Source organism: Prionailurus viverrinus, unplaced genomic scaffold (assembly GCF_022837055.1).
Source record: "Prionailurus viverrinus isolate Anna unplaced genomic scaffold, UM_Priviv_1.0 scaffold_49, whole genome shotgun sequence".
In the NCBI taxonomy this organism is placed as follows: Eukaryota; Metazoa; Chordata; class Mammalia; order Carnivora; family Felidae; genus Prionailurus; species Prionailurus viverrinus.
This window is the reverse complement of record NW_025927612.1, coordinates 2,947,098-2,971,677: the sequence shown is the minus strand read 5'-3', so window position 1 is coordinate 2,971,677 and position 24,580 is coordinate 2,947,098. Positions and strand designations below refer to the sequence as shown.

The 24,580-nt window shown below is 57.4% G+C and overlaps 1 protein-coding gene across 10 annotated transcripts; it reads left to right on the top strand.

Moving 5' to 3' along the window:
• The first annotated feature begins 1,363 nt into the window (after positions 1–1,363).
• On the top strand, positions 1,364–24,307 carry LOC125159366 (PI-PLC X domain-containing protein 1-like). Of its 10 annotated transcripts, XM_047847675.1 has the most exons (9): positions 1,563–1,654; positions 5,876–6,013; positions 9,674–9,791; positions 10,118–10,254; positions 13,675–13,779; positions 13,826–13,849; positions 14,670–14,825; positions 16,057–16,240; positions 17,838–19,591. In XM_047847675.1, exons 2-9 carry the CDS (start codon positions 5,945–5,947, stop codon positions 18,092–18,094), a joined length of 1,050 nt encoding a protein of 349 aa, XP_047703631.1. In that variant the 5' UTR covers positions 1,563–1,654; positions 5,876–5,944; the 3' UTR covers positions 18,095–19,591. The 10 variants fall into 10 exon arrangements, with proteins under 10 accessions (XP_047703639.1, XP_047703630.1, XP_047703637.1 ...); XM_047847674.1 differs by lacking the exons at positions 1,563–1,654; positions 13,826–13,849 and adding an exon at positions 1,410–1,456 and having other exon boundaries at positions 13,675–13,803; XM_047847676.1 differs by lacking the exons at positions 13,826–13,849; positions 17,838–19,591 and adding an exon at positions 22,723–24,307 and having other exon boundaries at positions 13,675–13,803.
• The last annotated feature ends 273 nt before the right edge of the window (positions 24,308–24,580 follow it).

Here is a 24,580-nt window from a genome sequence, read left to right as displayed (position 1 = left end):
AGTGGAGGCCAGCCTCAGGAAGCCCGGACAGACAGGGAGGGAGGGTCTGTTCCGCAGGCAGCGGGGAACCCCAGTGGCGGCCGCTGCCCAGGCCCCAGGAGCTCAGAGCCCCATTTCACAGGCTGTACGTGGGGCCCCGGGCTGTGGAGGACGGGGCACAGGGGGCCAGTCAGGGAGCTGCCGGCAAGGAGCTGGGTCTCCAAGGAGGGAGGAAGGGAGAAAGTGGAGGAGGGGAAGGGAGGGGGAGGGGAGAGGAGAGAGAGGAGGGAAGTGGGGAAGAAAGGAGGAGGGACGAGAAGGAGGGGGAGAGGAGAAGCGAGGAGGGGGGAGGGGAAGATGAGGGAGGCGAAGGGAGGGAGGGGGAAGGAGGGGAGGGGAGAAGAGAGGGCGGAGGGAGGAGGGGAAAGAAGGGGGAGGGTGGCAGGAGGAGGAGGCAGGGACCGCGGGGAGAGGGCGCGGAAAGAGACGCCGCTGGGCTGCTGGGTGGAGAGCCCCTGAGGCAGCGCCCTGCCTCCCGGCCCCAGTAGCCGGACAGCGCTGCGGCCGGAGGGCGCAGGGGGCAGTCGCGCGGGGTTCCGCTGCACACGTTGGGCTGTCCTGTGCGCGCTCTGGGTCCCGGCTGGTCTCGGGCAGGCAGGGCAGAGCCCGCACAAGGCGCACGTGCGGAGCGCCCCGCGCCCAGGAGCCGACGGGACGAGGCTCCGGGTCACCGGGGTCAGCGTCAGGGTGGGTGGGTCTGTAGGTGTGCATGTGGCCTGGAATGCGCCTCCGCTGACGCGGACGGAGGCCACACGCCCTGGCCCGGCCGGGACCGGGACTAGAGCCACTTAGGCCAGAGGGCCACACACTTCAGTAAAGGACGCGGTCGGTTTGCAGACCAACGTCCTCAGAGATCACAGGCGCCGAGGACATGAGGCCATTCAAGCTCTGATGAAAGTCCTGTTTGCTCTGGGCCTGGGGTCCAGAGTGACAGGAACAGACCGCAGCCAAAGCACGGCCAGGTTCTCAGGATGTCCTCCCATCCTGTCCCCTGACCCTGACCCCGTGGTCACACTCAGGATGCCTTCAGGGAGCCCTCCCTCCTAGTACTGACCCGGTGGTCATACTCAGGACACCCTCCTGTCCCTGACCGCTGACCCCGCGGGTCCCCTCAGGACACCTCCCCGTCCTCTGGGAGGGTCTGGACCCTGCAGGTGGGGCTGCCCAGGACGTGTGGGGCACTCCCCCCTCCCACCACGCAGTGCTCTCCCCGCACGGGTCCTGCTAGGACGTGGGGGCTGCAGCCTGCGACCCGTGTGGGGTTGGGAGTGACTGTCTGGAGGCGGCCCCTCCTCCTCGCGGGGGCGGGGGTTCCCGGCGTCCAATGGCGAGGCCAGAGCATTTTAGGAAGTGCCAGACTCCGCGGCTGGGGGAGGGCGCCTCGCCGGAAGGTCCGCTGGCGAGTCTGCGGAGCGCGGTGAGTGCCTCCGGGCGAGTCGCGGGTCCCTGCGGGGACAGTGGGGACAGGTGGGGACGGGGGCGGGGGGTCCCGGCCTGGGGCTCTGGCGGGGCGCGTCCTGGGCTCAGGCCTCGCCGGAAAGTCCGCTGGAGAGTCTGCGGCGCGCGGTGAGCGCCTCCGGGCGGGTTGCGGTTCCTGCGGGGACAGTGGAGACAGGTGGGGACAGCGGGGGGGTCCCGGGCTGGGGCGGGGGAGGGGCATGGCACGTCCTCCGGGCCGGACGGGAAGGGTTAGCAGGAGGGGCCGCCACAGGCTCGACTCCGGGCTCCGCGGCCGCGGGAACTCGCCGTGGTCAGCGCTGACCCGCTCCGGGGTGGTGAGGGCGGCAGATGCCGGTGCGTCCTCAGACCCTGCTCTGCCGCTGGCGCAGGACTTAGCGCCCCAGGTGTCATCGCGGGTCCTTGGGGCTGGGGCAGAGCCTGCGTGCGCGCAGGCGGGTCGGGGAGCGTTGGGGGCCCGTGAACGGGACAGAATGTCACGCGGGTTTGCCGGCGGCACGTCCGTCCTTTTATTCACCTAAGAGCTATTTCCTGAGTGTGACTGTCGCCAGCCACCACTTCCGGATGCGCCGCGTGGACACGGAGCCATCTCCCCGAAGGCTCACGAGTGGGAGGCTGCTGTGTCTCACCTGCTTGGGCCGGGAGCCTGCAAACCTGCTCTCACCCGGGTTTTGTATAATCACCCCCCTCCTTCCCAGGGCACCCCTGAGCCGTGCCTTGATGTGATCAGAGAGGGTGGAGGCCATCCAGCTGTCGAGGGGCTGGGCTCGGGAGAGGACACGGGGTGCTGGTGCTCCCAGGACCTCTCCCAGGGGCTGGGCTCAGCGGATGGGGACCTGGGGTGTTGGTGCTCCCAGACCTCTCCCAGGGGCTGGGCTCGGCGGAGGGGACTCAGAGTGCTGGTGCTCCCAGGATCTTCCCAGGGGCTGGGCTCTGGAGAGGACTCGGGGTGCCGGGGTGCCCAGGATCTCTCCCAGGGGCTGGGGTCGGTGGAGGGGACTCAGGGTGCTGAGGCCCCCAGGAGCTCTCCCAGGGGCTGGGGTCGACAGAGGGGACTCGGGGTGCTGGTGCTCCCAAACATCTCCCAGGGGCTGGGCTCGGCAGAGGGGACTCGGGGTGCTGGAGCCCCCAGGAGCTCTCCCAGGGGCTAGGCTCGGCGGAGGGGACTTGAGGTGCTGATGCTCCCAAACCTCTCCCAGGGCCTGGGGTCGGTGGAGGGGACTTGGGGTGCTTGGGCGCCCAGGATCTCTCCCAGGGGCTGGGCTTGGCAGAGGGGACTTGGGGTGCTGGTGCTCCCAGACCTCTCCCAGGGGCTGGGCTCGGCGGAGGGGACTTGGGGTGCTGATGCTCCCAAACCTCTCCCAGGGCCTGGGGTCGGTGGAGGGGACTTGGGGTGCTTGGGTGCCCAGGATCTCTCCCAGGGGCTGGGCTTGGCAGAGGGGACTTGGGGTGCTGGTGCTCCCAGACCTCTCCCAGGGGCTGGGCTCGGCAGAGGGGACTTGGGGTGCTGATGCTCCCAGACTTCTCCCAGGGGCTGGGGTCGGTGGAGGGGACTCGGGGTGCTGGGCTCCCAGGATGTCTCTCAGGGGCTGGGCTTAGCGGAGGGGGCTCGGGGTGCTGGTGCTCCCAGGACCTCTCGCAGGGGCTAGGCTTGGCGGAGGGGACTGGGAGTTCTGGTGCTCCCAGGACCTTCCCCTGGGGCTGGGCTCCAGAGAGGACTCGGGGTGCTGGTGCTCCCACGACCTTCCCCAGGGGCTGGGCTCAGAGGAGGGGACTTGGGGGGCTGGGGCACTGAGGAGCTCTCCCAGGTGCGGGGGCAGAGGCATCTCTTCAGGTGGACATTTCACGTCTACATGGAAACTGGCTTCACGCAGACAAACTAGTGCCCCGTTGGGCAGTTTCTCTGGGGTCTGCTGCTCCCATCAGCTGGTAGGAACCCTAATGCCCCAGGGGCACATTCTGGGGGTGTGTTTCGTTACCTGTCAGCTGAAACTCACAGAGTGGTTTTCCTTGGAAGCAAATTGGTGAGCCCCTGGCAGATCTCAGGGTTCACCCAAGGCACCTCTTCCTGGGGCCATTGAGACGTGGGCCCTGCTGGGATGGGACTGGGGAGGGCTCAGTTGGGTGTGATGAGGCCCCCTGGGTGGCAGCTGGGAGAGGCATAGCCACAGCCCCTGCTCTGTGTGTCCTAGCTGGGGCTGACCACACTCCCAGATGAGGTCCAGCTGACACATATAGGGGTTCCTGAGGCTGGGGCTACACGGTCCCTGATCTGCCCACTTTCCAGACACCTGCATGGCCGGAGGGCAGGCGGTGGCCCATCTGTCCCTGGATGGCACAGTGCCTTGAGGAATGTCTCCTGTGTGCATAGGCCAGCCCCAGACCACCTGGATGCTTGCTGCCCCCGCAGGAGGGCCGGGGTCCCACACTCACTCCTGCAGGGACACTGATGGACTGGGTGTGAGCTGGGAGAGCCCTGGGACACACCATGAGGGAAGATGGATGGCAGGGGTGCTAGCTCTAGGACCCTCTTATGGACGGGGGGTAGGGTTAGGGTTAGGGATTGGGCTTTTGTCTGCCGAGGCAGAATGAGAATCAATACTGTACCGTTGGCTGTTGGTGCACTCAACACAGGGTAGACAAGGAACAAATTTTTTCTAACCTCTTAGATTCTGGGACCAAGACCTGCAAATTAAAATGACAAAGAGGGGGGTGCCTGGGTGGCTCAGTCAGTTAAGCATCCGACTTCAGCTCAGGTCATGATCTCACAGTCTGTGAGTTCAAGCCCCCCCGTCAGGCTCTGTGCTGACAGCTCAGATCCTGGAGCTTGCTTCAGATTCTGTGTCTCCCTCTCTCTCTGCCCCTCCCCTGCTCATGCTCTGTCTCTCTCTGTATCAAAAATAAATAAAAACTTAAAAAAATATATTTTAAAATGGCAAAGAGGGGCCCCTATGTGGCTCAGTCGATTGAGCATCAGCTTATGTCACAATTTCCTGGTTTGTGAGTTTGAGCCTCGCATCAGGCTCTGCGCTAACAGTGTGAATCCTGCTTGTGATTCATTCTCTCTCTCTCTCTCTCTCTCTCTCTTTCTCTCTCTCTCAAAATAAATAAATTAAATTAAGTTAAAAATAAAATTAGATAAGATGACAACAGAGGGGAGCATCTGGCTGGCTCAGTCAGTGGAGCATGCCCTCTGGACCCCGGAGTCATTGGTTCAAGCCCCATGTCGGGTGCACAGCTTACGTTATAAATAAATAAATAAGTGAAATGGCAGAAGACAGATGGACAGGGGACAGGGTTTATTCTGAATGTTTGTAGAGGCCTTCCCAGAAGAGGAGTGGACCCAGGGAGATAGTTGGATGTTAGGCCTTATCTGCCATTTCACCAAAGGTTGATGAATTTGTGTGGAATTGACAAGCCAGAGTGAAAGGGCTGGGGGTTGTAGGGACCCTAAATCCTGAGAAGGTAGCTGGCTGGGGGAGGCTAAGGGCAGGGTCAGTGTTACTCCTTGAGGCTAGTTGTGCAGACCTAAGGGGGGTGCCCTCCCCTTCCGGGTACAGGTGATGGAAGGGGACGGCTGCACAGAGGGAAATTTATACCTGCTTGCAGGCGAAGGTTAGGGTTAGGGTTAGGGTTAGGGTTAGGGTTAGACGAGGAGGGAGGAGAGTTTTTCTTGTTTCTGCTTTTCTTCAATCTCCTTCCGCTCAAAATAACCCTTAGGGTGAAATGGCTTATTTCCAGGGAAGCCAAGTCTGACCCCCTCACTGTACATACAGAGTTTCCACGGCTGGGGACGTGCTGGGGGAAGGGGCCACGTGGGAATCTGGTGGCAGGTCACAGCTCAACCCAGGATGGGCTCCTGTCTTTGGGGCTCCTTTTTGGGCCGGCAATGTCCTGTGCCCACCTCGTCGGCTTATCTTGAGAGTAAATTACACCCCATGCATGTTCATCACCTGGCAGATGCTGGGAAGACAGTGGCCAGAGCCGTAGGTTAAGGACCAGGAGACCTTCCCTCCTCTCCCCTAGCCCCAGACGTCTCCCCATTGCTTCTAAGGGAGCACTGGCTTCCGTGGAAACAGATCTCAGATTCCCTGCACCACAGCCCAGCACCCCAACCCAGGGAGGCAGAGGGCAGGGTGTTGACCTGGGCCCCCAAGGCACCACCACCCCCAGGATTGAAGCCCTACACCCACAGACCTGGCCGACTGGCGTGTGAGCCCCTCTGCGCGGCGAGGGGGGGGGTGGTGGTGGAGGGATTAGCGCAATACTGGAGCAGGGGCACCAGCAGGGGGTAGGATGCACGCTTCGCCAGCGCCCCCCAAGAGAGTGGCTCTGGGCCCTTTGGTTTATGTCAGCAAAACTTTGTTTCCTTCCTCAGGTCGCACCGAGTGGCCCCTGATGGGTGGACAGGTAAGCGCTTCTGGCAACTTCCAGAGCTGCGGTACAAATGCAGACTGGATGTCGGCGCTGTGCCCCCTGCTCTGGGATGTGCCTCTGCACCACCTGTCCATCCCAGGTGAGGGCTTCTGCGTCCCCCAGGGGCACGGCTGGCCATGGGGTGGGGCCTGAGTGCACGGAAACCGCAGGAACCATGCACACATGCACGCAATATAGGCACACACACGCACGCACACAACACAGACACTCATGCATGAACACACATGCACACAGTACAGGCACACACGCATGCACACAATACAGCACACATGCACGCACACACGTATGGACACAAGATAGACACACATACACATGCACACAGAAACAGGCACGCGTGTGCACACATGCACACGCATGTACACAGACACGCACGCATGCACACAATACGGACACACATGCGTAGACACATGCACATAAGACAGACACATGTGTACACATGCATGCACACAGTACAGGCACACACATATGCACACAATATGGACACACATGCATGCACACAATACAGGCACACACGTGCACACAATATAGGCACACACACGCACACAATACAGACACGCATGTGTGCACACACGCACACAATGCAGTCACACATATACACACACGTGCACACAATACAGACACACACACACATGGATGTGATACAGACACACCCACGTACACATGATACAGGCACACATACACATACACACACATGTACACACAGACACACATGCACACACACACCATATGCACACACATGCACCAAATGACCGTCTTCTCTTCTCCATCTCCTTCATTCTGATGTGGCCCAGCAGGCACGTGCACAGTCCCAGGGAGTGTGGCTGAGGGGAGATGTGATGGCATAAGGATTTGGGGTACTGCTCCCCCGCCAGTCTGTCCCTCTGTGTAGGGAACTCACTAGCCCTTCAACTGTAAGGACTGAGCACTGCATTCCTGCAGGGCACCTCGAGCTGCCAGCTGGCCGTGAGCCATCCCTATCACAGGACCTGTGGGACCCTAGGTCTGGTGCGGCCAGCGCAGCTGGCTGGCAGGTCAGGCCCAGTCGAAGAGGGCTGGGAGTGCAGGGGAGGGAGAGAGGGGCTGAGGGCAGAGGAGCAGCAGAGACAGAACCCCCCCTCTGGGGACAGAACCCTCCCCTCTGAGAACAGAATCCCCTCTCTGGGGACAGAACCCCCTCCCTGGGGACAGAACCCTCCCTTTTAGGAACAGAACCCTCCCTCTGGGGACAGAACCACCCCTCTGGGAACAGAACCCCCCCTCTGGGAACAGAATCCCCCTCTGGGGACAGAGCCCCCCCACTCTGGGAACAGAACCCCCCCCTCTGGGGACAGAACCCTCCCCTCCTGGGGACAGAACCCCTCTCTCCGGGACGCCTGCCAGGCCTGCGAGGGGCACGACCTGGTGACCCTGAATCCTGCTGGGCTCCGTCTGGGCCCTTGCGGCTCCAGTGGCCCCGGAACCAGTGGCCGCCGCTCCCCACTGATGAGCATGTGGGCATTACCAGCCTTTTGTTTTTGCAAAAACGAAGGGCTGTAGTGGACCCACTCCGTGTCTCCACGTCCGTGCACGTGCGGTATCTGGAGATCCTCCCTCAAAAATAAGCAGGTTTCTCACCTGGGTACATTTTTGTAGTTTTTCAGATTGAGCCACGTTTTCACCCTGTCCTAGCGCTTTTCTTTGGGATTTTACGAAGACTTCTCAAAAACGTTTAAATCCTTGATTCGAATGCAGTTTCTCTTGATGGGGCAGGACCCAGTCTGGTTATTTCCCAGGTGGCTGTCTGTTGTTTGTCAGCTGGACTCCCACAGTGGCCCGAGTCCCAACACCTGAATGACTTCACAGACGAGAGAGAGTCCCTGGGGGTCAGGCTGTGTCCCTGCTGGGCCCGAGGGGTGACCACACAAACCCGATTCTAGGCACTGACTAGTGCCTACAAATTCACATCCCGCATAGCCTCAGAACGGGGCCTTATGTGGAAATAGGGTGTTTGCCGATGTGAGTAAGTGAAGGATCTGAGATGAGCCCATCCTGGGTCAGGGTGGCCCTGACTCCAATGGCAGGTGTCCTTGTAGGAGACAGAAGGGGAGACACAGACACAGAGAAGCCACGTGAAGGCAGAGGCAGAGATGAGGAGGACGGGCCCACCAGCCCAGGGACGCCTGGAGCCCCAGAAGCTGGAAGAGGCAGGAAGGACCGTCTGCTGGAGCCTCTGGAGGGACTTTGGTCCTGCCCCTTTGGATCTCAGTGGTCCTGCCCTGCCTGGATATCAGACTTCTGGCCGCCAGAGCTGGGATACAATTAATTTTTGTTCTTTGAAGCCTCCCACTTTGTAAGGGAGCCACAAAAAACTCATATAGCCAATACATAATAATTGCAGACAAATGCAAACGTGTAAGTTAAAAAAAATTACATTCTCTGTGACGTATATAGATTTGCCTGCAGTTTATAGTTCTATATTATAATATATATGTGAATCCATTTACATATAGGGATAATCCATTTTTATATATAAAGATATATACTATAAACGAAAAGAAGGCCCAACTGTACAATTTTTGATCTACATTTTCACTTAGCATAATATTGTCTGCATTTTCTGTATCAGCACATATGGAGCCGCAGTATCGTCTTACTGGCTGTGTGCCCTCCGCTGACATTCGTATAGGAGTGTATGTAAGTGAGGACTGTCACTGGGCGTGGGGACCATCCACTTCCCCATCGCAAGCTTCTCCAGGCGCATCCTGAGTCTTGGACTCTTGACCAGGTGGTGGGAGGGGATCCCTCCCACTGCCCTCTGCCTTCATGTCATGCCCTATGGCCACTCCCCCGTCATCAGTGTCAGGAACCCCTGGCCACACCCACGTGCTCGAGGAGAGAGGTGTCACCGTGCTCTCACTCCCTGGTGATCCGAATCACAGGGTTTCCAGTTTGCCTTGGGGCCATTTTCCTTGTGGGAGGCGGTTTCCTGGTGGTTCCAGGGGATCTGCAGGGAACTCTTCTGGGACAAACAGCCACCAAGGGCCCAGGGCATGCCCTTCTTCAGGCCCGTCCCCTCCCCTCCGTGCCCTGCAGAAGCAGGTGGCCTCTGGGGAGCTAGTGGGAGTTTAGCTCCCTTAGAGGTCAGATCTGGGGAGCGGGGGCAGCTGGGCTGTAGGGGACGCCCCAGCACCACAGGGGAAAGGGCCCCTAGTCCCCAAGGCCCCGTGTCCAGGTGGCTGTGAAAGTGTCCTGGGGCCGCTGTAACAAAGGGCCACAATCTGTGTGGTTCCAAACAGCTGTGTGAACTCACAGCTCTGGGGCCAGAAATCTGCACGGGGGTGACCTTTCAGTGCCCACAGGCCCGGCTCCTTCCGGAAGCCCCAGGGGGAATCCCTTTCTCTTTTCTCTGCTGCCTCCAGCCTCCGTCTTCTCCTTTCATACGTTTGCGTTCGGGATTGTCCTCAGAAAGATTTCCTGGCACATTCCGACAAAGCAGGACAGCTTCATTTTTCCAGCTAAGCCTGTAAACATTGTGGGTTCCGCTGGATGGGACACAGGGCCCAGAAATCTCTCCTGATCTCGGTGCTCACTGATTTGTCCAGCGAGCAGAACGCCCCCGTTATAACACCTTAGATGCGTAAAACTGCGTCCGTCTTTGAAGTCAGCGCTCTGATGCGTTGATCTGTGGAATCGGCAGCACCGGGTCTCAGCGATTCCAGCAGCTTCGCTTATTTATACGTATTTGTGCTTATTTACACAGATGTCCCTGTACAACATGCGAACGTTCGCACCCAGTAAACGTGCCCCTTTCTTCTTCAAGAGTTTCTGGAAAACCTTCACGGACGTCAGTGCGGACGGACATGGGGGTGTTTCTCCAGGTCAGGGGGGCACGTTGGTGGCTGTGCTGGATGAAGATCACTTGGCACGGGAAGGTCCCCGAAACCAGGGGCGGTGTTCCCCACGAGGAACCGCGTGGTGTCATGTGGCATCTCCTCTGTGTCTGTGTCTCTCCTCTTGTGTCCCTTGAAAGGACACCCAGGTTTAGGGCCACCCTGGTCCTGGACGACCCTGTCCCATCGGCACGGTGGGCATGAGTTTGGGGCAGTACCCACCGCCGGGCACGGGGCGCCTGGTGGAGGGGGCTCACAGGGTGCCCGGCAGAGGGGGCTCCCGGGTGCAAAGTCCCCCTCGGGTTTGCTTGCAGGGAGTCACGACACCATGACGTACTGCTTGGACAAGAAGTTGCCCATTGCACAGAGCCAGTCCTGGCTGCTGCAGCTGCTGGGCAAGGTCCTTCCCTGCATCACACGCCCCATCATGCTCAAGTGGTCCACCACCCAGGTGAGGGGCACGGGGCCCTGGGGTCGGCTGATCAGTGCCATCTGCCGGGTGGGTGCCCTCCCTGGCAGGGGAAACACTATTGAAAACAGACATCCGGCCAACCCAGCAGCCATAAACAACGCACGTCCCCATGTCTTTGTGAGGTGTTTTGCTGGCTGGAGGCAGGCCCTCATGGGATCCCACTTCAGAGCCCCCAGTCCTGGGGAACCTCCTCTGGGCCGTGCCGTTGTCCAGAGGCCTGTTTAGAGACGTGCACACGTTTGAAAAGGAGGAGAAAGAACCCACAATGACAGGTTTCTGCCCTGAATGCTCAGGGAGGGACAGGGAGGGGCCGGGTCCCCACATCCTGGGAGGGGTCAGTCTCCTGTCTGATTGGGGTTTGCTCAAACTCCCTGCAGGCCTCTGCTCCTGGGGGTCTGAGGGCATTGTGAGCACTGGGGTGGGGGGGTCATCCTGGAGTAGGGTGTACATGGAGAGGAAGGTCCGGGTGACGTGCAGTCTTGAGGGTGACCTGGGGCATCCCGGTGGGGGGTGGGGTGACCCACAGGGATCCGGTGGAGGGTGGGGAGAGCAGACCCAGGGTGACCCGGAGGGTCCCGGTGGGGGATGGGGAGAGCAGACTCAGGGAGACCCAGGGCATCCTGGTGGGGTGGGGTGACCCGGAGGGTCCCGGTGGGGGGTGGGGAGAGCAGACCCAGGGTGACCTGGGGCGTCCTGGTGGGAGATGGGGAAAGCAGACTCAGGGAGACCCAGGGCATCCTGGTGGGGGGTGGGGTGACCTGGAGGGTCCCGGTTGGGGGTGGGGAGAGCAGACCCAGGGTGACCTGGGGCATCCCGGTGGGGGGGGTGTGGACAGCAGACTCAGGGTTGGGGGCAGGCAGCTGGCAGTATGGCCATCACCGCACAGTGTCAGTGAGGGAGGAGAGGCACGTGATGGTTCCAGGTTCTGGCAGCAATGCAGGACCCACCTGGGGAGCAGCCCAGCCCCCCACCGCTGTTTGTGGGGGGCTCAGGGGTCCGAATTCTCTGCTCCCTGGACGTGTGCATTGGAAACTCCGGGTTCCCAGAGGCCCCAGTCCCGGGCTCTGTGCTTTGTAATCGCTGCACAGCAGGAATTCAAGTCACAAGGGCAGCAGGAATCCTTCTGGAGACCAGCCTGTCTGGAATGTGGAGAAACCAGATTCCCTACTTGTGTGAGGTGCTTGCACTGGCCAGCCTGAAATGTCACCACAGAGCCCTGCGGGAGGGTTCAGCGGGTTCGATGCCGTCCCGGTGCTGGGGTCCCAAGATGCGGGGGTCCCACCGAGCTGGGTCCCCGCGGTGCTGGGGTCCTGGGTGGTTCTGGGTCCCATGGTGCTGGGGGCCTGTGATGCTGGGGTCCTGAGTGGTGATGGGTCCTGCGGTGCTGAGGTTTCATGGTGCTGGGTCCCCACAGAGCTGGGTCCTCGTGGTGCTGAGTCTTACATGGTGGTGGGGTCCTGTGGTCCTGAGTAGTGATGGGTCCCAGCAGTACTGGGGTCCTGGGTGGTTATGGGTCCCATTGCTGGAGTCTCTGGTGCTGCAGTCTCATGGTGCTGGGGGCCTGTGATGCTGGAGTCCTGAGTGGTTGATGGGTCCCGACGGTGCTGGGGTCCCACGGTGCTGGGGGCACACAGTGCTGGGGTCCTGGGTGCTGGGTCCCCACAGTGCTAGCATTCTGGGTGCTGGGTCCCTACGGTGCTAGGTCCCCACGGTTCTGGGGTCCCCACAGTGTTGGGTCTCTCAGTGCTGGTGTCTCATTGTGCTGAGGGCCTGTGATGCTGGGGTCCTGAATGGTACTGGGTCCTGCGGTGCTGGGGTTTCATGGTGCTGGGTCCCCACAGAGCTGGGTCCTACATGGTGGTGGGGTCCCGTGGTGCTAGGGTCCTGAGTGGTGATTGGTCCCAGCAGTGCTGGGGTCCTGGACAGTGCTGGGTCCCCACAGTGCTGGGTCTCTCAGTGCTGGGGTCTCCTTGTGCTGGGCCCTACAGTGCTGGGGTCTCATGGTGCTGGGGGCCATGAGGAGGTCTGGGTGGGGGTATGCTGTTGTAAAGTCTGGGTGCCTCCAGGGAATCGGTTGAGGAAATAACCAGAACTGCTGGTTCATAAGCACCGGCCACAGGAAAGCATATGGGGTGCATCCACAGCCGGGAAGGTGTGCACACCCTGAGTTTGCTGCAGAACGCCGCATGTCACACGGTGTCATCGCTAATGCACACCGTTCAGGGAAGAAGCACCAGGGAGGGCATCATGTTAAGTTTGTAGCTCACACACCGAGGGGAAGGGGCAGGAATGCCCCATCCAGCTCCAGGGAGGTTCTCGGCGCAGCCCCCCTGTTGCGTCCCCAGGTGTAGGCAGGGATCCTCCCTGGGCGGTCAGACGGCGCATGCGTCCTGTGACGACCTCCTCAGATCCCACGGCTTTACTAATACTGACACCGCGAGCACCTAGTTTAAGTTCTGAAAAGACACCATACGCATCTGAAGGGGTGTTTTACGGGAGAAAATGTTCACTTCTCAGTCCTGTCTGTCCACGACCTCAGCCCACCTGAGGCACAAGCCTGTGCCCCGGGGAGTAGCCAGCTGGGTGCTTTCCTCTCCCCGGAGTTCGCTCCTGCAGAGAGCTTGGGATCCCTGAGCGAGGGCCGACCTGGGCGTCAAGGCCCCTTGCAGGTGGTTCTGCACGGTGGGGGGAGAGGGGGGCGCACCTGGCTGGACCTCGCCCCCCCCCCACACAGTAGGGGACACGAAAGCCTCTAGGTAGCCTCCTGAACCCGAGTGCTGCATGTTTCCACAGGGGGGCTCACAGGGGGGACCCTGGCTCCCTGCAGGGCCGCAAAGGATGTACAAATTACTTTCACGTTCACTCTCGCTTTTTCCATTGTCACGTTGTGTGGGAGGGTGCGGCCTTTCCCTCCTTTACCCTCTCTGGATTGGATTCCTTCCTGCCTGTCCTCCTGCTGTTTGTGGCGTGGGGACGGTGCCCACCTCCGCTGACCCTCCTCTGCGCATCCTGACCGCCAAGGGTGCAGGTGCGGCCCTGGGGGCCTGGCTCAGGGCTGCTGAGGCCCAGAGAGCGTTCCTTCCCGGTGCCCGCCCCGGGCGAGGGGGAGGCGGGACCCTGCAGGGCAGCGCCGAGGGGGCGTGGACGGCAGGACAGGGCCTCCCCAGGCTCCGTCTGTGGCTCACCGTGGCCAGTGTCACCCGAAAGCATGTGCCCGAGTGCCAGGCGTGTGCGGCTTCCGGACCGCAGCCGGCACCTAGAACAGCTCTTGATTCGACCTCAGACAGCGTGGCCCAGAGGGGGGGCATCTCCGGCCGGACTGTGAGCCCTGGATGGGGGCAGTGAGCCGAGGCGGGAGCCCCATGGCCCCCAGCAGCGACGACGGAGCTCTGTCCACAGGTGCTGGGTGTCACGGAGCAGCTGGACGCCGGGGTGCGGTACCTGGACCTGCGGGTCGCGCACGTGCCGGAGGGTTTGGAGAAGAACCTGCACTTCGTGCACATGGTGTACACGACTGCGCTGGTGGAGGTGCGGGGGGAGGGGGGGGATGGTGTACTCGACTGCGCTGGTGGAGGTGTGGGGGGTGCAGGGGGTCACGGGGTTGAGGAGGGGGGGCACAGGGGAAGGGGGAGGAGGAGGAATGCGAGGTCGCCAAGGGGTGGCGGCTGGCGCAGGGAGGGGCTGGGGTGCTGGAGGGCTGTGGCAGGGAGGACTGCATGCGGTGATGCGCATCCTTGTGGGGTCCAGCAGTCCAGAGGTTACGACTCTTGACCTCCTGGGTTTTGCAAACCTGGGGCCGCTTGTCTTCCTGCCTTTGGTTGGGGCCTGGGGCGTCTTGCACTGTCTCCTCCGCCACAACCTGAGTGGCTCTGAAGTCCGAATATGAGGAGTCACCGTCCCGCTCAGCCTGACTCCCCCCTGCCATCCAGGACGCCTGGGGCCGGGTGACACCATTCCGGGACCTCACTCCACATGCCACTTGCCGGGCTTTGCATGTTCCCTGCACTTGCAGACTTCACACCTTTGCACATACGGTGCCCTGTGCAGTGAGGGTGCACACAGGTGGTCACACACACACACCCCTCCCTGTTCAGTGAGCATGCACACACGTGGCCACACACACACACACACACACGCAGACACACACACTCCTGTGCAGTGAGAGTGCACACACGTGGCCACACACACACACAGGCGTATGCTTCTCCCCGAGCATAATGGCTGGCCGCCCGGCGGTTGTTGGTGAGGCTGCATTGGCTATTTGTTGGCCCAGGACCCAGGCCCGTTTGCCCAGTGGGTTCTGTTTGCGGAAGGCCCTTGGGCCTGTGGGAGTGTCCTCAGCTTCCTGGCCCCTCTCAGGACGGTCCGACTGAGCTCCTCTCTCTCCTGCACAGGACACCCTCAAGGAGATCTCAGAGTGGCTGGAGAGCCACCCCCAGGAGGTGGTCATCCTGGCCTGCAGGGACTTCAATGGCCTGACGGACAACCTGCATGAGTACCTAGTGGCCTGTATCAACAACATCTTTGGGGACATGATGTGTCCCCGAGGGGTAGGAAGGGCCCCTTTGGCGCAGGTGGGGGGCAGGAGTATGATTGTAGACTCCCCTGCGTGCTTGGTTCTGTTGTGCATGATGGTGAGATAATTCCGGTGCTGGGGGTGGGGGCACTGCTGGAGTGCTCTCTGTGATGCGCCCAGGGAGAAAGACCACTGCCCACCCCCCACCCACAGTGTGCCCTGGCACCACTGTGCCACATACACAACCTGGGAGTGCGAGGTCCAGGTGGGGACGAGGCTGGGAGTCTGAGGTCCAGGCAGGGCTGAGGCCTGTCTCCTGGGCGTGTAGACCCGTCTTCCCCCTGTGTCCTCATGTGGTCGTCCCTCTGTGCATGTCTGTGTCTTTATCCGCCCTTCTCCAGTCCTATTGGATCAGAGCTCATCCTAATGATCTGATTTTACCTTCATTATCTACTTCAAGTCCCCACCTCCAAATACAGTCATGTTCTGGGGTATCAGGATGAGGACTTCAGCTTAAGAATTCAGAGGGGACACAGTTGAGCCCACAACACACCTGGTCTTTGTGATCCAGATAATTGGTGCCATTTGCTGGCAACGGCTGGAGTGACCCTCCCTGGGTCTCCGGGAAGCTGAAAAGTTAACTCCATATCCATTTGGGGTCCATTTTACATCACTTTGTTGGGCGTTTCTCCAAGTTCGTCCTATGAGCCTGGTCTGGGGCCAAAACAAGACAGTGGGGCTGCTGTGACCCAGGGCACCCAGGTGCTTGGGGCTTCTGAGGGAAGGTGGCAGGAGCAGCTGTTAGGGGACAGACCACCAGGCTGAGTCTCCAGAGGGAACGTCACAGAGGGGAGACGGAAGAGGGTGGGAGGTCCACGTACAAAATCACTGGTCCTTCGAGCACTGGTCCTTGTAGTAACATGTGCTTGACCTTCCTGACACACCTGGCTATTCAAGGGGCGTGGCCTCTGCGGGGTCAGCGTGAGCTCCGGGTGCTGTTGGTAACACTTCTGTCTGGGTCCCCGATATTCCAGAGGCCAAGGAGCAGTTGTAGATGCTGCCTGCCCCCCCCTCATGTCCCTACTACAGGCACCCCAATGATGCCACATCCCTGCGTCTCTCAGACACCCTGATAACCGACCACCGTTGCTCTCAGACACCCCGATCCTCCACCATCAGTCTCTCACTCCCATCCTCCACCATCAGTCTCTCACACTCCCTGACCAGTCTCTCTCAGGTACCCGCTACTCCTCCTTCCTCTCCAGGAGGTGCCGACATTGAACCAGCTGTGGACACGCGGCCAGCAGGTCATTCTGTCCTACGAGGAGGCGAGTGTCGTGAGCCGGCACAGGGAGCTGTGGCCTGGGATCCCCTACTGGTGGGGGGACCAGGTGAAACCCCAGGAGCTCATCCACTACCTGGAGCACATGAAGAGGTGTGGCCGCCCAGGTGAGCAGTGTGGGTCGGTCACACATGGCACCTGCAGGGCTCACACACACGTTATCGCTCACAGGTTTGCTTTCGGCTCTTAGGGAAGAACTTTAGAAGTCATGTAGCGTGTGTGTGTGTGTGTGTGTGTGCGTAACATATGTGGACACGTGTGTAGCTGTGTGCGCATGTGTCTGTACGTGGGTACGTGTACATGTGTGCACAGATGCGCAGAGGTACAGATAAGTCCATACACACGATGCGGTTTGAAGTGTTGGGGTTCTGAGCCAACGGCCAAGAAAGAAAGGATTGTTGCGCTGTCTTGGGTGCAAACAGGTGCTTTTATTACAGCGCGGGGACAGGACTGTGGGCAGAACGAGGTTGTGAGGAGTGACTGATACTTGGGAGGTGGGGGAGGTGAAGGGAAAGAAGTTCCAGAAGGACTTTCATATGCTAACGAGCACTCCGGAGGCTGGAGGCCTGGCTATTGTCAAGCTAAGGTCATTTCCCCTCTAGCAACGCATGAACTTTAAGAGGGTAGGGAGTTGCTGGAGAGATGTTTCACTCAGGGTGTCAAGAGTTCGCCAATGGCCGCAGGTTATAAGGACATTTAATCCGCATCTCTGCCTTTGTTTCCCACATCTTTCCCCCCTGAACAACGTTGACATTTAAATCTTTGGGTTTTTTAAAAATTTTTTTAAACGTTTATTTATTTTTGAGACCGAGAGAGACAGAACATGAATGGGGGAGGGTCAGAAGGAGGGAGACACAGAATCCAAAACAGACTCCAGTCTCTGAGCTGTCAGCACGGAGCCCGACGCGGGGCTCAAACTCATGGACCGCGAGATCATGACCTGAACCGAAGTCTGATGCTTAACCGACTGAACCACCCAGGGGCCCTGACACTTAAATCTTTAAGGTCGCTGAGGCAGGAAGGTCTCCTTTCTGTAACTTCTTCCTGCTGGGTAGGGGCATAGAGATGTCCCCACTTGTGGGTCCGCATTGGTCAGCTGGGGTATTTATGTTAGGAGTTACAAAGGCAGGGCAGCCGGTCCACGGCAGACAACATAGGCGAACCTCCTTGAGTACAAGGGGATCGTCTGTTGGCTGGAAGTTACGGCAGTGATGGAGTCTTGGCACCAGGCAGGGAGCCAGCGGAAAAGACAACAAAATACTTTACTCTTATTATGAGAAAAACAGCCTTCAAGGGGCGCCTGGGTGGCTCAGTTGAGTGTCCAACTCTTGATTTCAGCTCAGGTTTGTAAGATTGAGACCCGTGTTGGGATTCTCAGTCTCTCTCCCTGTGTCCCCTCCCCCAACTCTCTCTCTCAATCTAGAGGTAAAAATAAAAACAAACAAAACCCCCAAAAAACTAAAAAAATAAAAAATAGTATCTACAAAGATGTGTTGTAGAAACATAATTTTTCCCTACAATTACCCTCATTTGGAGAAGTAGCCACGTCAAGACTCATCTGTTTGTAAACCGAATCCAGTGCTAATAAACTTGGCCTAATTATTTACATAACCTCAGCAGGAATAGTGATAAGCCATACAGATTTTTCAAAATTTGCTTTGCTGGAACTTTTCGTAAGGAATCTCTCAACTGAACCATGCATAGCCTCTCCAGGCCAGAAGCCAAGCCAAGTACTTCCGTCAGACCTGCCTGCTGTACCTGTAGAATGGGGCCAACTCCTCGTCACGAGGTCCCCAAATATCCTGAGGTTCCTGCACCTGCCAGGAAGTGACCTGTACTCGCCTGGTGAGGCTGCTGGGAGCTCTGTGAGCAGGTACCTGGCCAACGTTTCCAAGGGGCTTGATGGCTCCGTGTTTCATAAAGTCAACCTTAGTTCCTTAGAGCTGTCTGGTCATATGTGAGTCTACACAGGTCACTCGCAAATAGGACATTCCGGTCAAAGCCTTGGTAAAATAACCAATGGTCCCAATGGCGTCCTGTGACAAGAACGGGTTCTTATCGAACTTATGTAAATGATTCTAATTGCCAGGAAAGAAAGAAGACTCATTGAGGGCTTGTGAATTTCAGAGGGTTCAGGGAGAGAGAAAAGTTAGAAGCTTTAGTCTGTTCACAAATTAAAACTTTATCATATTCCTGTAACTCATAGATCTCTCAAGAGAAAGTTTCCTTAATCTGGAAAAGCAAACATTTTTGGTTAGTTGTGGGAATTTTTACCAATTTCAGTTTTAGGATTTTACCCATGTCAAAAACCTGTATTTGTCAAAAGCCTTTTTACGAATTCCCTTGCAGATAAACCCATTGTCACAAGAGAATAATGATAAATGAGGAAAGACTCAGAAATGGACACGGTTAAAGATCTGGTGAGAGATTACAACGTAGCTGGCAGGGAAATTCGGCTATTTCTGTGACACAGAACACGTCAGTAATCAGAATATCAAGCGATGGCCTCATAACAAAACGTTAAAACTTTAGGAATTTTGGGGCGCCTAGGTGGCTAAGTCATTTCGGTCGGATGAGTGTCAACTCTTGATTTCGACCCTCCCCTGCTCAAGCTCGATGGTGCAAAAAGAAAATAAACTTAAAAAAAAAAAAAACACTTTAGGAATTGCATAGTCTCCAGAATAGTTCTAGCATTTGCCCTAAGACCTATTATTTGTTTAATGATGCTTCCTGAGTCACCTAATGTACCAAAGAAGCAAATCTAATTGGTCAAAAAGACTTTATTTACAATTTAAATCTTGGGGAAGTTTGTTTAAAAAGACTTAAAGAAGTTACAAAGCACACGCCTTAATAGGATTACCTGCCATCACAAAGTTATTTATTTAATCAAGGAGGCAATAAAAGATTCCAAAGGCAAGTGTGTAGGGTTATACAGTTATTAGCAAAACTTAGCTCTTTTAACACTGAGATTTAAGTAATCAAAGACCTGATAAACAGAAAATGTAGAAACTGGCTTTCTTAGCAGGTAACACAGAAAAAAAAAAAACCTTTGTTTACATGTTCTTATCAAAAGCAGGCTAACAATAAAAAAAAACGTCCTTTTTTATAACAGAGAAATCAGAATTTCAAACTTATACCAGTGTACTTTTAAAATCCACTCATGGGGCACTGGGGTGGCTCAGTTGGTTGAGAATCCAACTCTTGGTTCCAACTCAGGTCATGATCTCACAGTTTGTGAGTTTGAGCCCCACATCGGGCTCTGCGCTGACAGTGTGGAGCGTCTCTCTTTCTCTCTCTCAAAATAGATAAACATAAAAAAATCCATTCATTTCAACTTTAGTCCTGACCACATACAAAATTCCTTTCCAAAGATTTCCCTTCATAAACCTTCTACACCTTTTTTTTCATCCAGTGTTGTTTCCCTTATTTCCATCAAGGTTAATTACATTTAGCAGCATTTTCAAAAATGTTTATTTTTGAGAAGGACTGTGAGTGGGGGGAGGGACAGAGAGAGAGGAAGATAGAGGATGTGAAGCCGGCTCCAGGCTCTGTGCTGAGAGCAGTGAGCCCAATGTGGGGCTTGAACCCACGAACCACACGATCATGACCTGAGCGGAAGCCAGACGCTTAACCGACTAAGCCACCCGGGTGCCCCATTTAGCAGAATTTTTCGTGTTAGAAACCTTAGTCTCCAGTGGAAATTAACTGGTAACCATTTGTAAACTGTTAACCCAGAAGTCTCTAGATGGCAGATTTGTGAATCTAAAATTTAAAGCACAAATTAAATGAAAAAATTTAAGCACAAAGCATGTTTTCCAGCAGATTTAAATGCCCTTAGTTCCTCTGCAATAAAAAGCCGAAAAACCACAAACCTACGTTCAGTAATCAATCCATGCTTTAGTGCCACGTCCTATTAGGGAAAGGTCTGGATGTCCAAGGAATTCAGTCCAATTTGTCATCGCAGCAAAGCTTTAAAGGTCTCAGGTCACTACAGACTTTGAAAGCTATCTTAACAAGCACGCGTGAAAACTGAGACAAAAATCAAGCATCATTTTAAGTCGTCTTTTTGCTGACCAGTTGCGACAGAGAGAACTCGACCTGACCTCACCTTTAGTGAGCCTGAATAGAATAGCAGCGTGGTATTTAAGGCTCATGAGTCTAAAGACAGGTGCATCTTAAGTAAACCGACAAATTTAAATTAGTTTAAATACCGAATTATATTCCGTTTGTGTCCATTTGAAAGTCAATCAGCTTGTTCCCCACTGTCAGTTTTTCCAGGACGAGGGCAGGGATCTCTGAAGTGGGCACTGTGAGGGTTAGGGTTAGGGTTAGGGTTAGAGTTAGGGTTAGGGTTAGTTTGCTCCTTGCGGGAGGGGAGGGGGAGCCCGGGCTCCGAGCTGGGCCAGGAACCGGTGGTGGGCCAGGAACTGGGCCACCCAAGGTGGTGGGAAATAAGGAGGAGAGGCAAAAGAGGAGAGATGCCCCAGAAGGCAGAGAAAGGGCTTCCCGATGGATTCTAAGCCTCGTAGGCTCGGACAGATGAGCAGACACCGTGGGGTTTTCCACCACAGTGGACGCGTGCTGTTTTCACAGCTGCGTGGGAACATTCCAGAAAGTCCCCGTCCCGAGGCAGACTAACCACAGCTGGCTCTGATGATCGCGGCCGTGAGCCCGGGAAATGACGTCGGGAGAAGCCCCTGCATCTATTTGTCGAGGAACAGACAGGGTCAGCGTCCCCTTTGCTAGGACGGCCTGGGTGCCATCAAGAGGACGCCTGTCTACATAATTATCGCAAGGGAGTTTGCTGGCCTGGGCCAGACACATCCTGCCAGAGCCGCTTAGGTCCGGGCTGATGTGGAAAATGTTGGGGTTCGGAGACGGCAGCCCAGCAAGCATTCTCGAGATGTTTTTGGTGCAACAGGTGGCTTTATTAAAGCGCAGGGACTGGGCCGTGGGCGGGAAGTGCTGCTCTGGGATTGAGGAGAGGCTGGTTATACACTCGTGAGCTGGGGGCGGTGAGGTCAAGGGAAGCGCCCAGAAGGACTTTCATATGCTAAGGAAGATCAGGGATCCTCAGGGATCCTGGAGGCCCAGCTGGCGGCTGGCGTCAGGCTACCGGAAGCGAAGCGAAGCCTGAACGTTAGGACAGAGGAAGTTCCCGGAGAAATCCCGGACTCAGCGAGCGCTGTCCAGTGATCGTCAGTGGGCTGCAGGTTGTAAGAAATTCCATTGTGTCTGCGTTTCCTTTTTGCTTTAATTCCCCACGTCACATACACACGCACGTACGCACATCCACGAGACATCTATGTGTGTGTACGTACGTGTACACACACCTGTGGTGTCGGTAGCGAGGTGCGGAGACTCGGGTCTACAGCCTGCCCCAGCTCTGCTCTGCAGGTGTGCGACACGCGTCGTGAGCAGTGTGCTGTGCTCGCTCCCACACGCGCGGTACAGACTCCCACACGTGCTGCACACGCACCCACGCGGGCGGTGCCTGACCCACATGTGCTCCACAAGCATCCACACGCACTCACACGCTCTACATGCACCCCACGAGGTCTACACGCACCCACACGTGCTCCACACGCACTCACATGCTCCACATGCTCTCCACACGCACCCACACGAGGTCTACACGCACCCACACGTCCTCTACACGCACCCACGCATGCTCTAGATGTACCCACACGTGCTACACGCACCCACACGTGCTCTACACACACACAGGCTCTACACACACACACAGGCGCTCCCCACGCACCCACACACTCCGAGCATGCCTCCTGCTCGCACTGTCACGCCTCTGTGTGCTCACAAACCTGTTTCAGAAGCCATGTTGTAACCCGAGAGATGAACATAAGGCCCGGCCCCAAGGCCACCGGAGAAGCAGGTTGTGACGTGGTATCTCGCGCTCTCGTGTTTCTCCGGTTGACAAGCGTGCACTCTGAGGGTTAGAAGGAAACCGTCGGCGGAGACACCAAATGTCTGACCGTGGCCGCCTGCCAACTCGCCTGTGGTGGGGGTGGGGGGCTCTCAGACCTTTGTCCAGGGGTTCCCAACCACACAGGTGCTGAGACCCTCCCGGAGATTCTGCGATGTGTCTGAGGATTCTGGGCCCCCCCCCGAAATCTACTGGCTGACACGCGGTGTGTGAGTGTCCATTTGCCGCTGTGACAAATAGTGGTCATTGTGTCCACCACACGGGTGGGACGTGCACGTCGCTGGGGACATTATTCCATCCAGCACGTGGGACAGCTCTGGGGACATTAGTGTGTCTGCCGCTCAGGGTCAAGGGGTGGATGTCTGTGGGGACATTAGTGTGTCCGTCATGTGGGGGGTCGGGGCATGGTCATCTCTGGGGACGTTATTCCGTCCACCTCACGGGAATTAAGACATGCACGTCCCTGCGGACATTATCTGTCCCCATGCTGGGTGGCAGGAGTCTGGCACTGATGTGGACACGTGTGTCCCTGCCGTCGGAACCCTAATGTGCACGCAGCTCTGAGAGTCTGTGCTCAGAAGTGTGTGGACACGAGGGCCGGGGGAGCCTGACTGCCGTGGCACCAGCTTCCTCTCCTTCCTGTTCCAGGCGGGCTGTTCGTGGCGGGCATCAACCTGACAGAGAACCTGACGTACATCCTGGCGCACCCGTCCGAGTCCTTGGAGAAGATGACGCTCCCCAACCTGCCATACCTGCACGCGTGGGTGCGTGAGCAGTGCCCTGGGCCGGGCGTGCGGTGCACCAACATCATCAAGGGGGACTTCATCGGGGTGGACACGTTTGTCAGCGATGTCATCAGGCTCAATGACAAGCTGCTGCGATGCTGACACGGAGCACGGGCGCAGGTGGGGGGGGGGCATGCGGGGCAGGGTCCACCTTCCCCCATCCACGGAGCGCCCCCTGCGAGTGACACCCAGCCTCACGGCTCCTGGAGGCGGGAGTGGAAAGAACACGCTGGTGATCAGAGACGTGTGCTCGAATCCTCAGAGGAAGAAGGACCCGGAACCTGGGATCTGTTTCTTCAGGTTTAGCTGCAGCGTGGCTGCCGTTGGTGGGTGCCGTGGGGCATCCCCTTGCCTGGGGCTGTGGCGGCAGCAGGATGATGTATGACACTTTCCCGGAGCTGCATAAAACCCAAAAGTACCGCGTCTGTGGGGTAGGACTGGGCATGTCCGATCCACGGATAAAACCACTAAAACGGGGAAGAAATACTGTGGTTTCCGATGAAACCACCGCACGTTTGCTTGTCCCCAGGCCACGGTTCCTGGGGCTGCTTCTACTCTGGCTTTTCCGACAGGGATGGAAGGAGCAGAGGGGCCTCGAAGGAGGTGTTTGGCACTCACTCCCTCACTTTCCAGACGCCTCCCTGGCGCTCTCTTCGAGCCAGTGTGGGCCCGCACGCGTGACGGGCAGCTGGGTGCCCACCCTGGGCGCTGCCGTGGCATCCGGGGGCCCGCCGGGAGGCCACCTTCAGGCATCCCCGGAAATTAGGCCAAGTGGTGCTGGGGTTTCCCTCTCTGGCACACGTGCCATTCTTCTCCCAGGACCACGTTGGGCAGTGGTCAGTTTTCCAACATCCTTGTTCTGTGGTTTCTTAGGGTCTGTCTGTCCGTCTGTCTGTCTCTATTTGCCCAAGATGCGAACTCTCTTTTGTTCTTTTCTCTGTTCGTGGTGCTCTGGCGTCTGGGGGCCTTGCGGCTCCCCCCCTCAGGGCTAGCGGATTCCTAATCAGAGACGCCAACCACGGGCTCGGGAGCACACGCTATATGCGAGCAAAGCAACGCCATCATCCAGCCTGCGCTTGCCAAGCCCACATGCATAGGCTTCGAGCTGACCCCTGAGCCAACACGGGCACGCGCTGGAGATACTGTGGGTTTCGGTCCAGCGAAACTGCGATAAAGTGCGTCAGATGAATTGTTTGGTTTCCCGGGACATACAAAAGTTGTGTGTTGACGAAGTAGTCTATTAACCACGCACCTATTGCGTGGTGTCCAGAAAAACAGTGCTCGTGCCTTAACTGAAACATACTGTATCGCTCAAAAAAAACAAAAAATGCTAACCATCCCTTGAGCTGTCGGTGAGTCCCCGCCACCGGGCAGAGATCACCTTAACGGACACGGTCATAACAAAAACGTGGGAAACACGGCGAGAATGACCAACCTGGGGCGCAGACACAGGAAGTGAGGGGATGTGGTTGGAAAAGTGGGGCCGGCAGCCTGGCAGGGCACTTTAGGTTTGTGCAACATGCGGTGTCTAGGAAGAACCACGGGGGGGGGGGGCGCCAGTGTCCCGCTGTCACGTCTGCCTTTCCCACGGAAACTGCATGGCCTCATGCAAATTTCTGCCCCAAATGGGTTTTCCTTGTGGCCCAGGGGCAGCACACTCCACCCCCTGGAGCAACATACTTAGTAAATTCTCCTGGCGGCTGGCCGCCTCTGGGAGTGAA